At 39.9% G+C, this 12,652-nt stretch overlaps 1 protein-coding gene across 2 annotated transcripts in view; it reads right to left on the minus strand.

Annotated features, from left to right (window-relative positions):
- Nucleotides 1-4,268: 4,268 nt before the first annotated feature.
- Nucleotides 4,269-12,652, minus strand: part of DTHD1 (death domain containing 1) — a 50,596-nt gene continuing 42,212 nt past the window's right edge. For both annotated transcript variants that reach the window (XM_004579329.4, XM_058670226.1), the window contains 2 exons: nucleotides 8,519-8,576; nucleotides 4,269-5,138 (listed from right to left, as the gene is read on the minus strand). In XM_004579329.4, the coding sequence (XP_004579386.4) occupies nucleotides 4,816-5,138; nucleotides 8,519-8,576 (381 nt within the window). In that variant the 3' untranslated portion in view covers nucleotides 4,269-4,815. The remainder of the gene's footprint in view (nucleotides 5,139-8,518; nucleotides 8,577-12,652) is intronic.

Below are 12,652 nucleotides of genomic sequence, written 5' to 3' on the forward strand. Positions count from 1 at the left end.
TTGCAACACACTAGACGCTATGCAAGCCACAGCGGTGCTATCCTTCTGTTTCTACTACTCCAGTTGGGTCAGTCATTCTAACTTTTTGTTCAGTCTGTTTTAGTGTTACCATAGTATTGCTGGGATATGTGCTTTGAGATGTGTTGTGAAAGGAGTGACAATGGCCAGCTGTGTTTAGAATCCATCTCACAGAATTTATTGTTGTAAGATCACAATTAAGATAATATTATGAAAAATATTATCTAATCATTTTCAAAATAATAATCCTAACTCACAAGTCTGTTGTGATATAGGTTAGCCACTGATTAACAAAGCACCAAGAACACTTCTGATCAGTACTACAAACATCAGAGCATGAGTCTTTGGAATTCATGCCGGTCAATAGCATTTATTGTAACATGAAGTGAGTAAAAACTACACTTGTTTCATAATATTACCAATAGTTCATACTTCACTTTTGTTTCTAGCAAGTTCATAGAAATTCCAAAAGCCAGTTCCCAGACTAGATACACTGTGTCACTGGTTAAGTTACTTTGGCTAATGAAAGAGAAAACGCAAGGCCCGTCATGTTCTTTAAAAGGCAGTGGTCTGTCTGTGGTGCTTCACTAGCTCCTTCCTATAAAATGAAATTAGACTTTTCAGACTGTTAGAGCATTAGTGAATTGCCAGATAATAAACTTTTATATTGATCGTATAGTGACTGTAGATCAAATTATTCCCTCTTTTTAAAAATAGTTTAACATTTTTTAAGTAGACAAAACGAGTTTTTCACTACATAAAAATTTGTTTGAATGTTTCTTTAATGTTTTCTGAGACACTGCTGCCCCCTGGTGGTGGCATCTTGGTAGTTGCTGTGACTCACGAAAGAAGACTTCTAGGGTTCCTGACAGTGGGAGCAAGGGTCTGGGTCACGTCCATTTTGGGGATTTTCAACCTTTGTAACAATGAGCAAAACTAAGTCTAAGTGCAGTTAAATATTCTAATATGCACTAAATAATTTTAACACATGCAATCATCATGGAATATAGTTACACTTTTTAGAATAAGAGAAAAGTGAAACCATAATTCTTGATGTGAAAGATGTGTGAACCATGTGCTTACAACACATGACTTAACCCTGTACAATAAGCAGCTTCTTGGGCGGCCAGGCCTTTCTGATGGTGACAAGTCCTTTTACTACAACTGGAAAATGAATCTCCAATGCTACCAGGAGGACTAGCTGAGCCACTTCTTCCGAGCTACCCTAAGTTTCCACCTCGAATCCTCAGCCCCACTCTACTTTGTCTTGTGAAGTGATGAGCTGTTCAAAAGATGACTCTACAGTAAGAGAAAAGCAGTGATCTCAGTCTAGCTCATGGCTGGCTCTGCTTCTTTTTACTTCTCTCTTATGCTACACTTCGCTTAATATTAACTGAAAAAAAAAAACAATGTAGAAGAAAAGAGTGCTTTGGACAGGAAGTGGCAAACAATAGACAATGGTTTTGTACTTCCATGAGTGTAAACATAATCTAAGGTATATGTGAGCATACGGCTTCTTCAGTTCTACTCCCAGGGAGTTCGCCTTATGGGATTGAATTTGGGTCTTGGCAACCTGAATTATAAAAATCCTTTCAGTTTTTTTCTGGCTCCCTTTGGGTATAAAAATTATCCTTAATCCTAGGTGCAAGTTAGCACCATCTGTGCAACTGTGTGATTCCCAGGACACGTTCCAGATTAAAAATGCAATTGAAATTTCTCAGAATAGTTGGAGGTGCCTTCTGCTGAGTGCACCACACAGCCAGCTTTGAGGATCCCTGGACAGAGGACGGGGGAACCATACCAGTGTCCTGTCATGTGGAGACCACAGGAAAGTCATCTGCAATTCCACACATGGGGGTTAACTGACTCAGTTCCATGAGAGCAGAGGGACTATGGGGGTCTCACTGAACCACTAGGGTCACTCCAGCACATGGAGAGGAAGGGGGAGCCCTAGATTTGGGAAGAGTACCAGAAATTCACAGATGCGTATAACTTAAACTTCTGTTGTCATATTTAAAAGCTTGCTGGAGGAAAAGAGGTAAGTAATAATAATAATAAATAATAAGCATTTACCAAAGCTTGTGAGACTGCTATAACTAAACTTGAGAATAAGGTACCATGGACAATTAGTCTAGTCTGCACATCCAGGAATCTGAAAAAAATATCACCCGAGATTGCACATGAGGAAGGTTTGGTGGGGGTGTGGGGGCAGGTGAGGAACTTTGACAATAGAATCATTTGCTGTACCCTGACTCAGTGCTGCTGAATTGTCAACGTGCAGTTTTCTGATTTGTAAAGTAAGGACAACAAAATAAAAATGCATACTGGGTGCCAGTCCGCGTTCCAGGAAGTAGAAACACAAGTCAGTGAACAAGAGACAAGACTCTTGGGAAACATGCATGATGCTGCGTACTTATTTGCAGAAATCAAATAAGCAAATTAAATAAGGAACTCACCAAGCATGTTTAATAATAATAAATCCAGACTGGCAGTGAGGAGTGGGAATTTCCAGGGAAAGAGACGTGGGAGACGAAATGAAGGGGGGATTCGGTGCCGTGGCTCCTGTCAGGACCCGGGGACAGCACAGGACGCTGTGCAGGGCAGCATCACAGAAGTGACACTTGCTTAGCAACATGGAAACCCCCCAGCTGCATTGGCCAGGAGTTTGACCTCATGCAACATTTCTTCCCTCTTCTAACTTCCAGGAGCTTGAGACAAGCTTTTCATTTGCTACCACAGCTCTGGACTCCTCGCTGAGACTTCTGGGAAAGGTCCTGCCAACACTCCTAGCGTGGGAAAGAGTGAAGGAGAACCTTCTTGGTTTGGCATGCCATTTTCTTTAGTGTCTTTCGCTCACTTTCTTTCCATCCAACTTTATACAACACTTAATACAGTGATTCAAAACATCTTCCCTGTTACCCCTCACCCTCAAATACAAAGTAGAAGGAATTTTGCATGTTATACTTGCTAGGGTGGAAGCTTTGTATCGTGCATTTACTTCTCGGAGATCATAAATCCTGAGTGTTCTAATGCATGAACCAATCCAGGTTAACAAAAAAATTCATTATTCTACTCAAAATGCCAATAATATCCTCTTGAGAAAAACTGAATCAAAGACATAGAGTGAGTGTTCGACGTAGTGGTTATGACAGTGTCCCACATTGGAGTTCTGAGTTCAACTTCTGGCTCTGGTTCCTGAATCCAGCTTCCTGCTGATGCAGACTGGATGGTGGTGATGATGCTGGACTAGTGGGATACCCCTCATCCATGTGGGAGACCTGGATTAAGTGCCCAGCTCCCAGCTTTGGCCCTGGCCAGGAAAAACTGTGAAGAATTTGGAGGGAGGGAAGAATGAGTGGGTGCTCACTTTCTCTGTCTTTCTCAATGTAATTAATTTTAGATTTGTATTTAGTTTTGTTTTAGAAGGTAGAGCAATAAATAGGGAGATGCAGAGGAAGAGATGGTGTGTGGGTTCTCTCCCTAAATGTCTGCGGCTGGGGCTGGGCAAAGCTGGGAGCCCACCAGCTAATCTTGGTCTCCTAAATGGGTGACAGAGACTCCAGTACTCTGGCCTTTGCCTGCCACTGCCCAGGTTTCACACTCAGCAAGAAGATGGAGCTGAAAGTGAAACCAAGTCATGAACTCAAGCACTCTGCTTCTTAATCACTGTGCCAAGCAGTCGGACAAATGCTTCGAGAAAGAAATGTTCATCAGAATTTAACCATTTTGGAAGCTGGATTTTGATGTTCTCTTAACCTAGCTAGCTCACTTGTTTCCATTGTATGCTAAAACACTAGAGTGTGGAACCTGACATTACTTGCGAGTTCATTTAATCGACATTTTAGTAATAAGCAGTTGCTGTAATCAAGAATGGAAGCTTCAGATACAGTATTGAATCATGATGACTGACTGAAGAGCATGTTTTGCTGACAAATAAAACAAGCTTAAGGTTTTGTTTATAAAATGATTACTAATCAGCACAATGATGATGGTAATGAGTCCTCATTAGTGAAATTGATGTCATTTGATACTACTGAAAATGGTAGCATATTCTTGTCCCTATGTATAAAATGGGCACCTCAATAATGATTATGCCAAAGGTTTAATTGTAGTTTCCCAAAATAGGGTACAGATACTACACAAGAGGGAATTTCAAAGCATTCATGGAAAATTCATACTATTAAACATCTGTGCGTGAATTTCAAACTTTGTATATCAAAATAAACTTGTGTTTTTTTTTTGTGGGTTAACTATTTTTCAAGACCTCTCTTAAGTACTCCCGTACAATCACATACTGGAATAATTCCCTCAGTTTCCTAGATGAGTAAAGATGAACTTTTTTCATTATATACTATTACATTTGTTTTACTCTGGCAATATTATGTGCATTGTTTAATTCTGGGGGGAAATGTGCCGCTGGATGTGAAGAGGGTTGTGTGTGTCTGTGAAAGGGTAGATGGGAATGTGTGTCCCAGGGACTGAGGTTAGAGTGGGGGAGAAGAGGAGTACTTGTGAGAGGTCACAGGTCACACGCAGGGGAGACTCAGAGTGGGAGCGCAAGATGGTCCTGGTCGCAGAACACACATCATGCAAGCCGGAAGGAGCGCTCACACCCAGGAATACCTTTTATTAGTTTCCATTTTCCATTGCCTCAATTGATTTCTCAATAGTACATCTACCAAACAGGCCTACATCAAACAATGTTACTTGGAAACTGCTCAGAGAATGTTGACAGAAGCAGTCTTAAAACCACCCATGGGCCTTTTCCTAGGGCAAATGGAATAGAAACAGCAGTTTTCATTCGGCCACCATATCAAACCACTGCTGTGGCTCAGTGAACACTTTATTTTCCCACTTGAATTTGAGCTGTTCTGCCAGATCACTCCTGCCCATCTTGCGAAGATGGCGGGCCAGCAGGCGAAGTTTGTCAGTGGATGTAGGCAGCGATTTTTTCCAAAAGCAAAGAAGCTCATGGATCTGTTCTGTGAGATCGCCAGGGTGCTTGAGCCTGATGAGCTGCACGGTGCTATGGCGCACAGGGAGGCAGGTGGGAAGAGCCTCAGCATTTTCTTCCGAAAGCTCCTCTGCCAGCCAGTGCAGCAAGTTATCCCAAAGCACTTCTGTGGGGCACATGCAGAACACGTGGTGTTAGGATGCTTCTTTGCGGAATGTGCTGCTCTAACCCACCACATCAGTTTACAGGACATCTACCTGCTCCAGATGGACAATTGAGACCTCTGGATCTCTGCCAGTGCTAAACTCATGTCCACCAAGGGGAACACCTCTTGCTCATATTTTCCCTTGCATATTCCAATCCTATTCTAACAGTTTCCCCAGTCTAACATGAACAAAGATTTCATATCTGTTTGTTACTCAACTACTCCTTCCATTACCTTTTCCCATAAATTGCATTCATAGTTCACAACACAAGCTACTTTGCTGTGAAATTTACTTTGGAAAAAGAGCCAAGGCATCTGTGGTCTTAATTGTTACTTTCAAACCAATACTCTCTTACCATTGTGCAATACATTCACTGGATAATTAGGCTACTGAGTGGTAAGTTGGACTCTGAGTTATCTCCTGCCATCAGCAGGCAACTATATCAGCACATGGTGCATTAATCCAATGACCTGTATCATGACTCCAAACTAACAACTGACTTTAATGGCCAACCCTGGTGTTTTAAAACCTGCCAGAATTACTCTGCTTCCTTGATTGCAACTTCTCAGTATTATTACTGAGTTTCAGTCCCTACACTTTCATGGCCACACTCCCTTTGATTCTGCTTAGGAAGCTATTTGTTTCCAAAAACAATGCAATTCCTTTGGAGACCCTACTTTGAATCACTCCCTGCACGGTTTCATACACCTCTGAACTAGGAATGCCCTTATAAATATCAATCATGTTCTTTCATCACCTTTATATATGTTGCTCCCTTTGCTTTCACTTTCAGTTTATCGCCCTGAATCCTGCTTCAATCACACTTCATTGAACCTGAATTTCCCAAACAGAAAAAAGTGCGTTGAGTGTGATCAACAAGCACTATGCAGCTTTACACAATTTCAGTACTTAGTAGTTTATGGATCCACCAAACATGTCCTTTACTAAAATTTTCCCATAATAACCCAAAACTTTTCTCCCATCCAACTGCCCCAATCTCACTCTCATTCTGTGTCATGCAACTGATTTCCATTTCTCCAAATTTACCCAAAACCATTTGACACAGGTTTCTATAATTTTAATTTCCAGATCATTTTCTTAACAATCTGACGCCTCCACATTGACTGGATTGCATGTCTTTTTCATCAAATACTTTCCCTTCCACCGGTCCTTTAACTTCTTCTGCCAGACAGAGTGCCCCATCTCATGCGTGCACACTCCTCTCTCCTTCCTTCTGCCACCACACCAAGCTCCCGAGGTCCTTCTTCTCTTTCTCGTATCGTACAAGCCTTTCATGTGTAGCATAAATGGGTGGCTTCAAATTCTTCATCCTCAACATACCACTTTTTGTTTTAGAGGTTCTATACACACTCTTAAAACTATGGTAAAGTTGTTGCTTCCAGTCTTCCGAGGGCCCTCATGATTACCAGTTACAAAAACTCGTCCTCAGCATCTCTCTAGCTTCCATGAAGCATTCCACTCCTGCATTTGGATTCCATACCCTCTCTTCTCTCTCTTGCCCGTTTGCTGAATTTCTTTCCCCGAATACTAACCAATCACTGCTTTTTCATTGACACATCTTGGTTTCTCTCCTGTGAATGTATTCAGCAACTTTCATTGATGTACTACTAATGGGCAAAATATCCCTGATCTACAATGTCTTCTTCTTGGACATCTTCCCCTATTTGAAGTGCTCACTCAGGTGAGCAATCTAAAACATAAGATATTATTCAAATTTCTTATGGACCATTATTTCTTATCCCTTGCTTTAAATTCTAACAGTTAACTACAAATACTCAGACATGTCCCCTACTGTAAGACTCAATGACTCTATTTTCTAGAGTATTATAGTAACCAGGATTCTAACTTGTATTCATGTCACAGGGTTTGACTATTTAGTCTTCCACACAACTTACATAACAAGGTTTTGCAAGTCTATTCTGATTATATAAGATCCCTGTCAATGAAAATCTCTTATAGGTTTCTCCTATTTTTCTAAACTTTTGATTTGGGCATTTAAAGCTTTTAATAGATTTACCCTATTCAAAACCTAAATTCTTCTATCATCAGTCTTCCTACAACAATTATGATGACATTAACTCTGTAGAAGGATTTCTATAAGTACCAATATGTCCCACTTGTGTGACAATCTAGGACAATCTAGCAAACATACGGAGGACCCTTAATATTATCGGATGATATACACTCAATATCTCATTCAAAATGTTTGGGAATAGATTTGTTTTGAATTTTGAAACTTTTTGGATTTTTGGAATATTTGTACAAAGTAATGAGCTATTGTGAGGACTGGGACCAAGGCTAACATGGCATTTGCATTTCATGTATAAAATAACCTGCAGATAGGTATATGCAGCATGCTTAGGAAGCCTGAATTTTGACTGTGACTGGATTTGAAATCAGGCATGGAGCTTTCCATGTGTGGAACTATGTTAGTCCTCAAAATATTTCAGATTTTGAATTTTGAGGCCAAAGATGCTCAGCCAGTGTGTGTACTCTCTGGTGATTAACAATGGCAGTGACCATGCCTTTCTTTTAACTTAAAACTTTAATATTATTCAACTTGATAACTTCCATATGTTTTTATTTTTCCAATGCCTAACTGTCATTTTCATAAATGTGTATGATATCTGAGAGTATGTATCATACTTGAATTTATTCTCAAGCTATTCCTTATATAGCTTAGTGAGTCTTATTTATTTCTGCCTAAATTCTCAGGGGTAAAGTGGTTGTAATTCTGCTCCATCAATTGTGGGCCTAATCCAGAAACCAAAACATACTCAATGATATTCTCTGAAGACCAACAATGATATCCTCTACTAATATCACAAAATGAGTTTGCTTAAAAGTTAAAGCAGAACAAGGGTGTGCAACAGCCACCTTCCATGAGATCTGCATTTTTATGCAAATAACTTCTGTATGACCACAAACTATTACAAGTTTCCTTTATAGTTCCAAATAAATTGACCTCAACTGCTGGGCTGAACTGAACATACTTAAGATACCTTGTCAGTCAACATTCCCTACAACTGCAGTTTTGTATTTACTAAGAATTTACATATTAACTGAGTAAAACAACACTTAATAAAATTCATGCTTCTTGAAGATTTCTTCAAGCTGACTTTAATTATTTTCATATTTGAGAATGATATTTTGGTTTACATGTTTATGACTTACCAGAGGAAAATATACAGGGTAAGCTGATAAACAATAACCAAGTTGAAAAATTACTTTTTCCATTCTTTTTAAAGAAAAGAGTCATACATACATAAAATATAAGAGGGAAAATCATTATGATAATGACAGTGCAAATATTCCTTACCTAGAGGATCTGTAGAAATTCGTTTGGTACTCTGTGGACGGTTGATAAACTTTTCATGCTAAGGGAAAAAGGGTCACAGGGTTAACAGAAGAAAGCATTCTCTGGCCAACAAGCTCCACAAAAAAAATCCATCTGTGCCTGTCTTTTACTTCAGAGGAGTACTGAATAAAGTTCCTTACAAAATTAGGATCTGGTAGTTGAGCATACATTCTCAACAACTGTTTCCCTAAAACAAGAAAAAGTACATTGATCCAAATAGTTCAACAAATCTAAGAATGCACATTTAAATATAATTATTACACTCACCTGAATGCAGAAACACACACGCTCAAATTAAAATGTAAAACTTTTGGAAGCAATAAATATAGATCAGGTTATCTCCATGACACAAATATGGTGAATTTGTAAAATATCTCATGGCCAGGCATAAACACAATGTTTCAACTCTCAGCAGTGGGCTCAACACCTAAAAGCTGCTGCTCCAACAATAGCTTTGTAAGTAATTAGTGGGCAACACTGTACAGTGTTGTAAACAGCAATCATTGAGCAGAGCACTCTAAAGTGAACATTTTATCAGGAATTACAAGCCTAATCATTGCTTTTCTTTTTTTAAAAAAAAAGATTTATTCATTTTATTACAGCCAGATATACACAGAGGAGGAGAGACAGAGAGAAAGATCTTCCGTCCGATGATTCACTCCCCAAGTGAGCCGCAATGGGCCGGTGTGCGCCGATCTGAAGCCGGGAACTGGGACCCTCTTCCAGGTCTCCCACGCGCGTGCAGGGTCCCAATGCATTGGGCCGTCCTCAACTGCTTTCCCAGGCCACAAGCAGGGAGCTGGATGGGAAGTGGAGCTGCCGGGATTAGAACCGGCGCCCATATGGGATCCCGGGGTGTTCAAGGCGAGGACTTTAGCTGCTAGGCCAAGCCGCTGGGCCCATAATCATTGCTTTTCTAAGCTGTTTGTAGAATAGTTTGTTCTCCATTAATATAGGGTGGTGGTAGAAACAATACACACATAATAAAACAGCTAGGTTTTGAGGAGACTGAGTTGTATATTAGTGTTTCTTGAGAGAATGAACTTGAGCGATACAATGATGATTAAAGTGCTGTATATTGCTGTGTAGCACACTGGTTCCCACTTAATACTCAAAGTTAGTTGAATCTGAATCACTCTAAAATGTGTTTGTTAAAACCTACATCACAAAATTTATACGCAAATATTTACAGCAACATTATTTATAATAGCCCAGCACTAGAAACAATGAAACTGTTTTTCAAGGAGTGAGTGATTAAACAAAATTTAGTACATGCAAACTATGGCATGTTACTCAACAATAAAGAAGGCATATGCAGCAACTTGCAAGGCCTTGGAGTACTGCCTCCAATAAAAATTAAGCCTCTTAAGTTACGGAACCTATGTCTTTTTAAACACAGTGTTGAAGTTGTGAAATTATAAAAATATAGAACAGATCAGCAGCAATTGCTAGCACGTAGGGATGGTAGGGATGTGACTGTAAAAGAAGCCCCAGGAAACAGAACTTTGTGGTAAAAGAATACTTCTGCATCTTGGTTACACAAATCCACGCACATGAAAAAAGAACAGAGCTATAAACACACATCATATCAGTGTAGACCTTGTGGTTTTCACATTGCTCTATAGTTATGCAAGAGATAATCACTGAGAAAAAAACTGTGTAAAGACTGCAGGAAACCTCTTCGTGCTATTTTTGCAACTTCCTGTGAATCTATAATTATTTCCATCTTTCAAAAAAAATCTCACTTGAGCGATACAGTGATGATTAAAGTGCTGTATATTGCTGTGTAGCACACTGGTTCCCACTTAATACTCAATGTTAGTTGAATCTGAATACCATAATTTGCAGGCATTCTTATCTTTAATAAATGTATAAATGCATACAAACCTTACATTAAGAACCTTAAGTGGGAAGAAATGCTAAGGTTAAATATGTGATATGATAGCACTATAAAGGACATGTACATGATATTTCTTGCATAACTATGTGTTAGAACCCTTAAAAGGACTGCTGAGAAGTCCCAGTTTAAATAGTGTGCAGATTCTGCCACTCTGGTTAAAAAGCCCACCTCTTGCATGGAGCCTGGGACAGGTGGTATGCACTGGATTATTTTTGTCCTTTCTTTATATGAGCAGGCTTTACCTCTCAGTCCTTCTTGGTTCCCAGATGTCCCAGGGTATCATGATTCGGTGAGAGTGATTCAGGTGTTCAGATATGTGCATTTTGTCACACGTAGGAAAATTCAGGCTACACAACACACAAGTGATAAGTGGTGGTAGCGTGGGAGCCTTGCAAATTTCCAGCCACGTGGTCTCCTACTGATCTGCAATGTTTCAATTCTATTTGTCCTTATTCCTTTTCCTTCCTGGTTTATTTGCACAATTTTATGAATTTTTCTTTGCAGTTTTTCCTGTATACTACCTTTTGAATGTCATAAGCGACCAGAGACATTCCCCAAGTACCCAAGTAAAATAGGGCATTCTAGCCTTGCCCTGGGCAGCCTCCTTTCCCACGGTTCCCAGTACTTCTGCAACAAGGTCAGCTCTAACTTTTGCCTGATCTTTTCTCTCCCCCTTTTTATTTTTTTAGCGTGCTATTCCATTTTGTCTGTTGTTTGCTAAAGGAGGCTGGTTATTTGTTGTTTGTCTTTAGATTAATAATGTATATCTTAATTTGCTAAGTACAATTTCTTAAATGCCATTTTCAACACTGTACAACTCAGAGACCATTGTGTAAATATAAATGTGACTTTCCAGCTCGCCTCACTTCCCTTCACACATCCCTGTCTTGAGGCTAAAGCAGGGCTTGTGGGGCACTTTTCCTTCAATTTGCCATTCAAGGACATCAGTGAAAAGGAGTAAATAATCCAGATAGACACAGATGTATCATATTTATCTTGCTAAGCACAGAATAGACCCAAGCTAGTTGCAAGTGGTTAACAGCATCAAAACCGAAGCCTCACTTAACTTCTTACTTTTTTTAATAATACATAGAAAATGCACATTATGAGAAATGATGCATCAATATAAAACATTTCTTCAAAAGCAACTTGTGCTTCAGATTTCATTTTCCCATAAGCCTCTTCAAGTCCTTTTGTAGGTACTTCCAGGCATTTGGGATTTCCTATTATCAGAGATGCTTAGCAACATTTCTGTGTACCCCTGTAGAATTCTTCCACCATTCCCTAAGGCAGATATTTCAAGTCTTGCCCAAACTTTGCAACACAACCCTGCCTGCCTGTCTCCCAGCAAGAGGTTTCATCATCTAGTCCTTTAGAAACTAAAGCAGGCCCAGCGCGGTAGCCTAGCAGGCTAAATCCTCACCTTGCATCTGCCGGGATCTCTTGTGGGCACCAGTTTTAGTTCCAGCCACTCCACTTCCCATCCAGTTCCCTGCTTGTGGCCTGAGAAAGCAGTAGAGGACAGCCCTAAAGCCTTGGGATCCTGCATCTGTGTGGGAAACCTGGAAGAGGCTCCTGGCTTCAGATGGGCTCAGCTCTGGCTATTGGGGCCACTTGGGGAGTGAACCAGCAGACAGAATATCATTCTCTCTGTCTTTCCTCTCTGTAAATTTGACTTTCCAATAAAAATAAATAAATCTTTTTAAAGAAGATTTTCGTTTATAAAAAGAAAACATGAATCTCAAAGCCCAGTGTTCATGAGAGTGAATTCTGAGAAAAAGGGGAAAACAAAGCTTACAAATGGACTTAATTGGTCTCTGATGAGGTCAAAGTTGTAGATGTGAGCTTGATGCTTCCAATGCTGAGACGTGACTACACAGAACCACTGTTATGTAGCACCTGCATGGCTTACCAACAACTAGCACACCTAAAAATACACCCTGGGAAATGTAAGGGAGAAATAGCCTTATTTAAAATGTGGTGATTTCCAGAACCCTGTCAGACAAATATCATTCTAATTGCTTCTTACATGAGGAGTAATGGTAGTATTAATGTTTCTATTGGATAATGCCATAAATTGCAGCACAGGCATCATGCAGTTGTCCCTGCTCTAGTGTCTATCTCCCCAGGCAGAAGCTCCAGCTTCTGGCAAAGTCCTGTCCAGGTATTTCTAGCAGCCCTGCATCTGTCACCAT

This window comes from Ochotona princeps, chromosome 11, assembly GCF_030435755.1.
Source record: "Ochotona princeps isolate mOchPri1 chromosome 11, mOchPri1.hap1, whole genome shotgun sequence".
In the NCBI taxonomy this organism is placed as follows: domain Eukaryota; kingdom Metazoa; phylum Chordata; class Mammalia; order Lagomorpha; family Ochotonidae; genus Ochotona; species Ochotona princeps.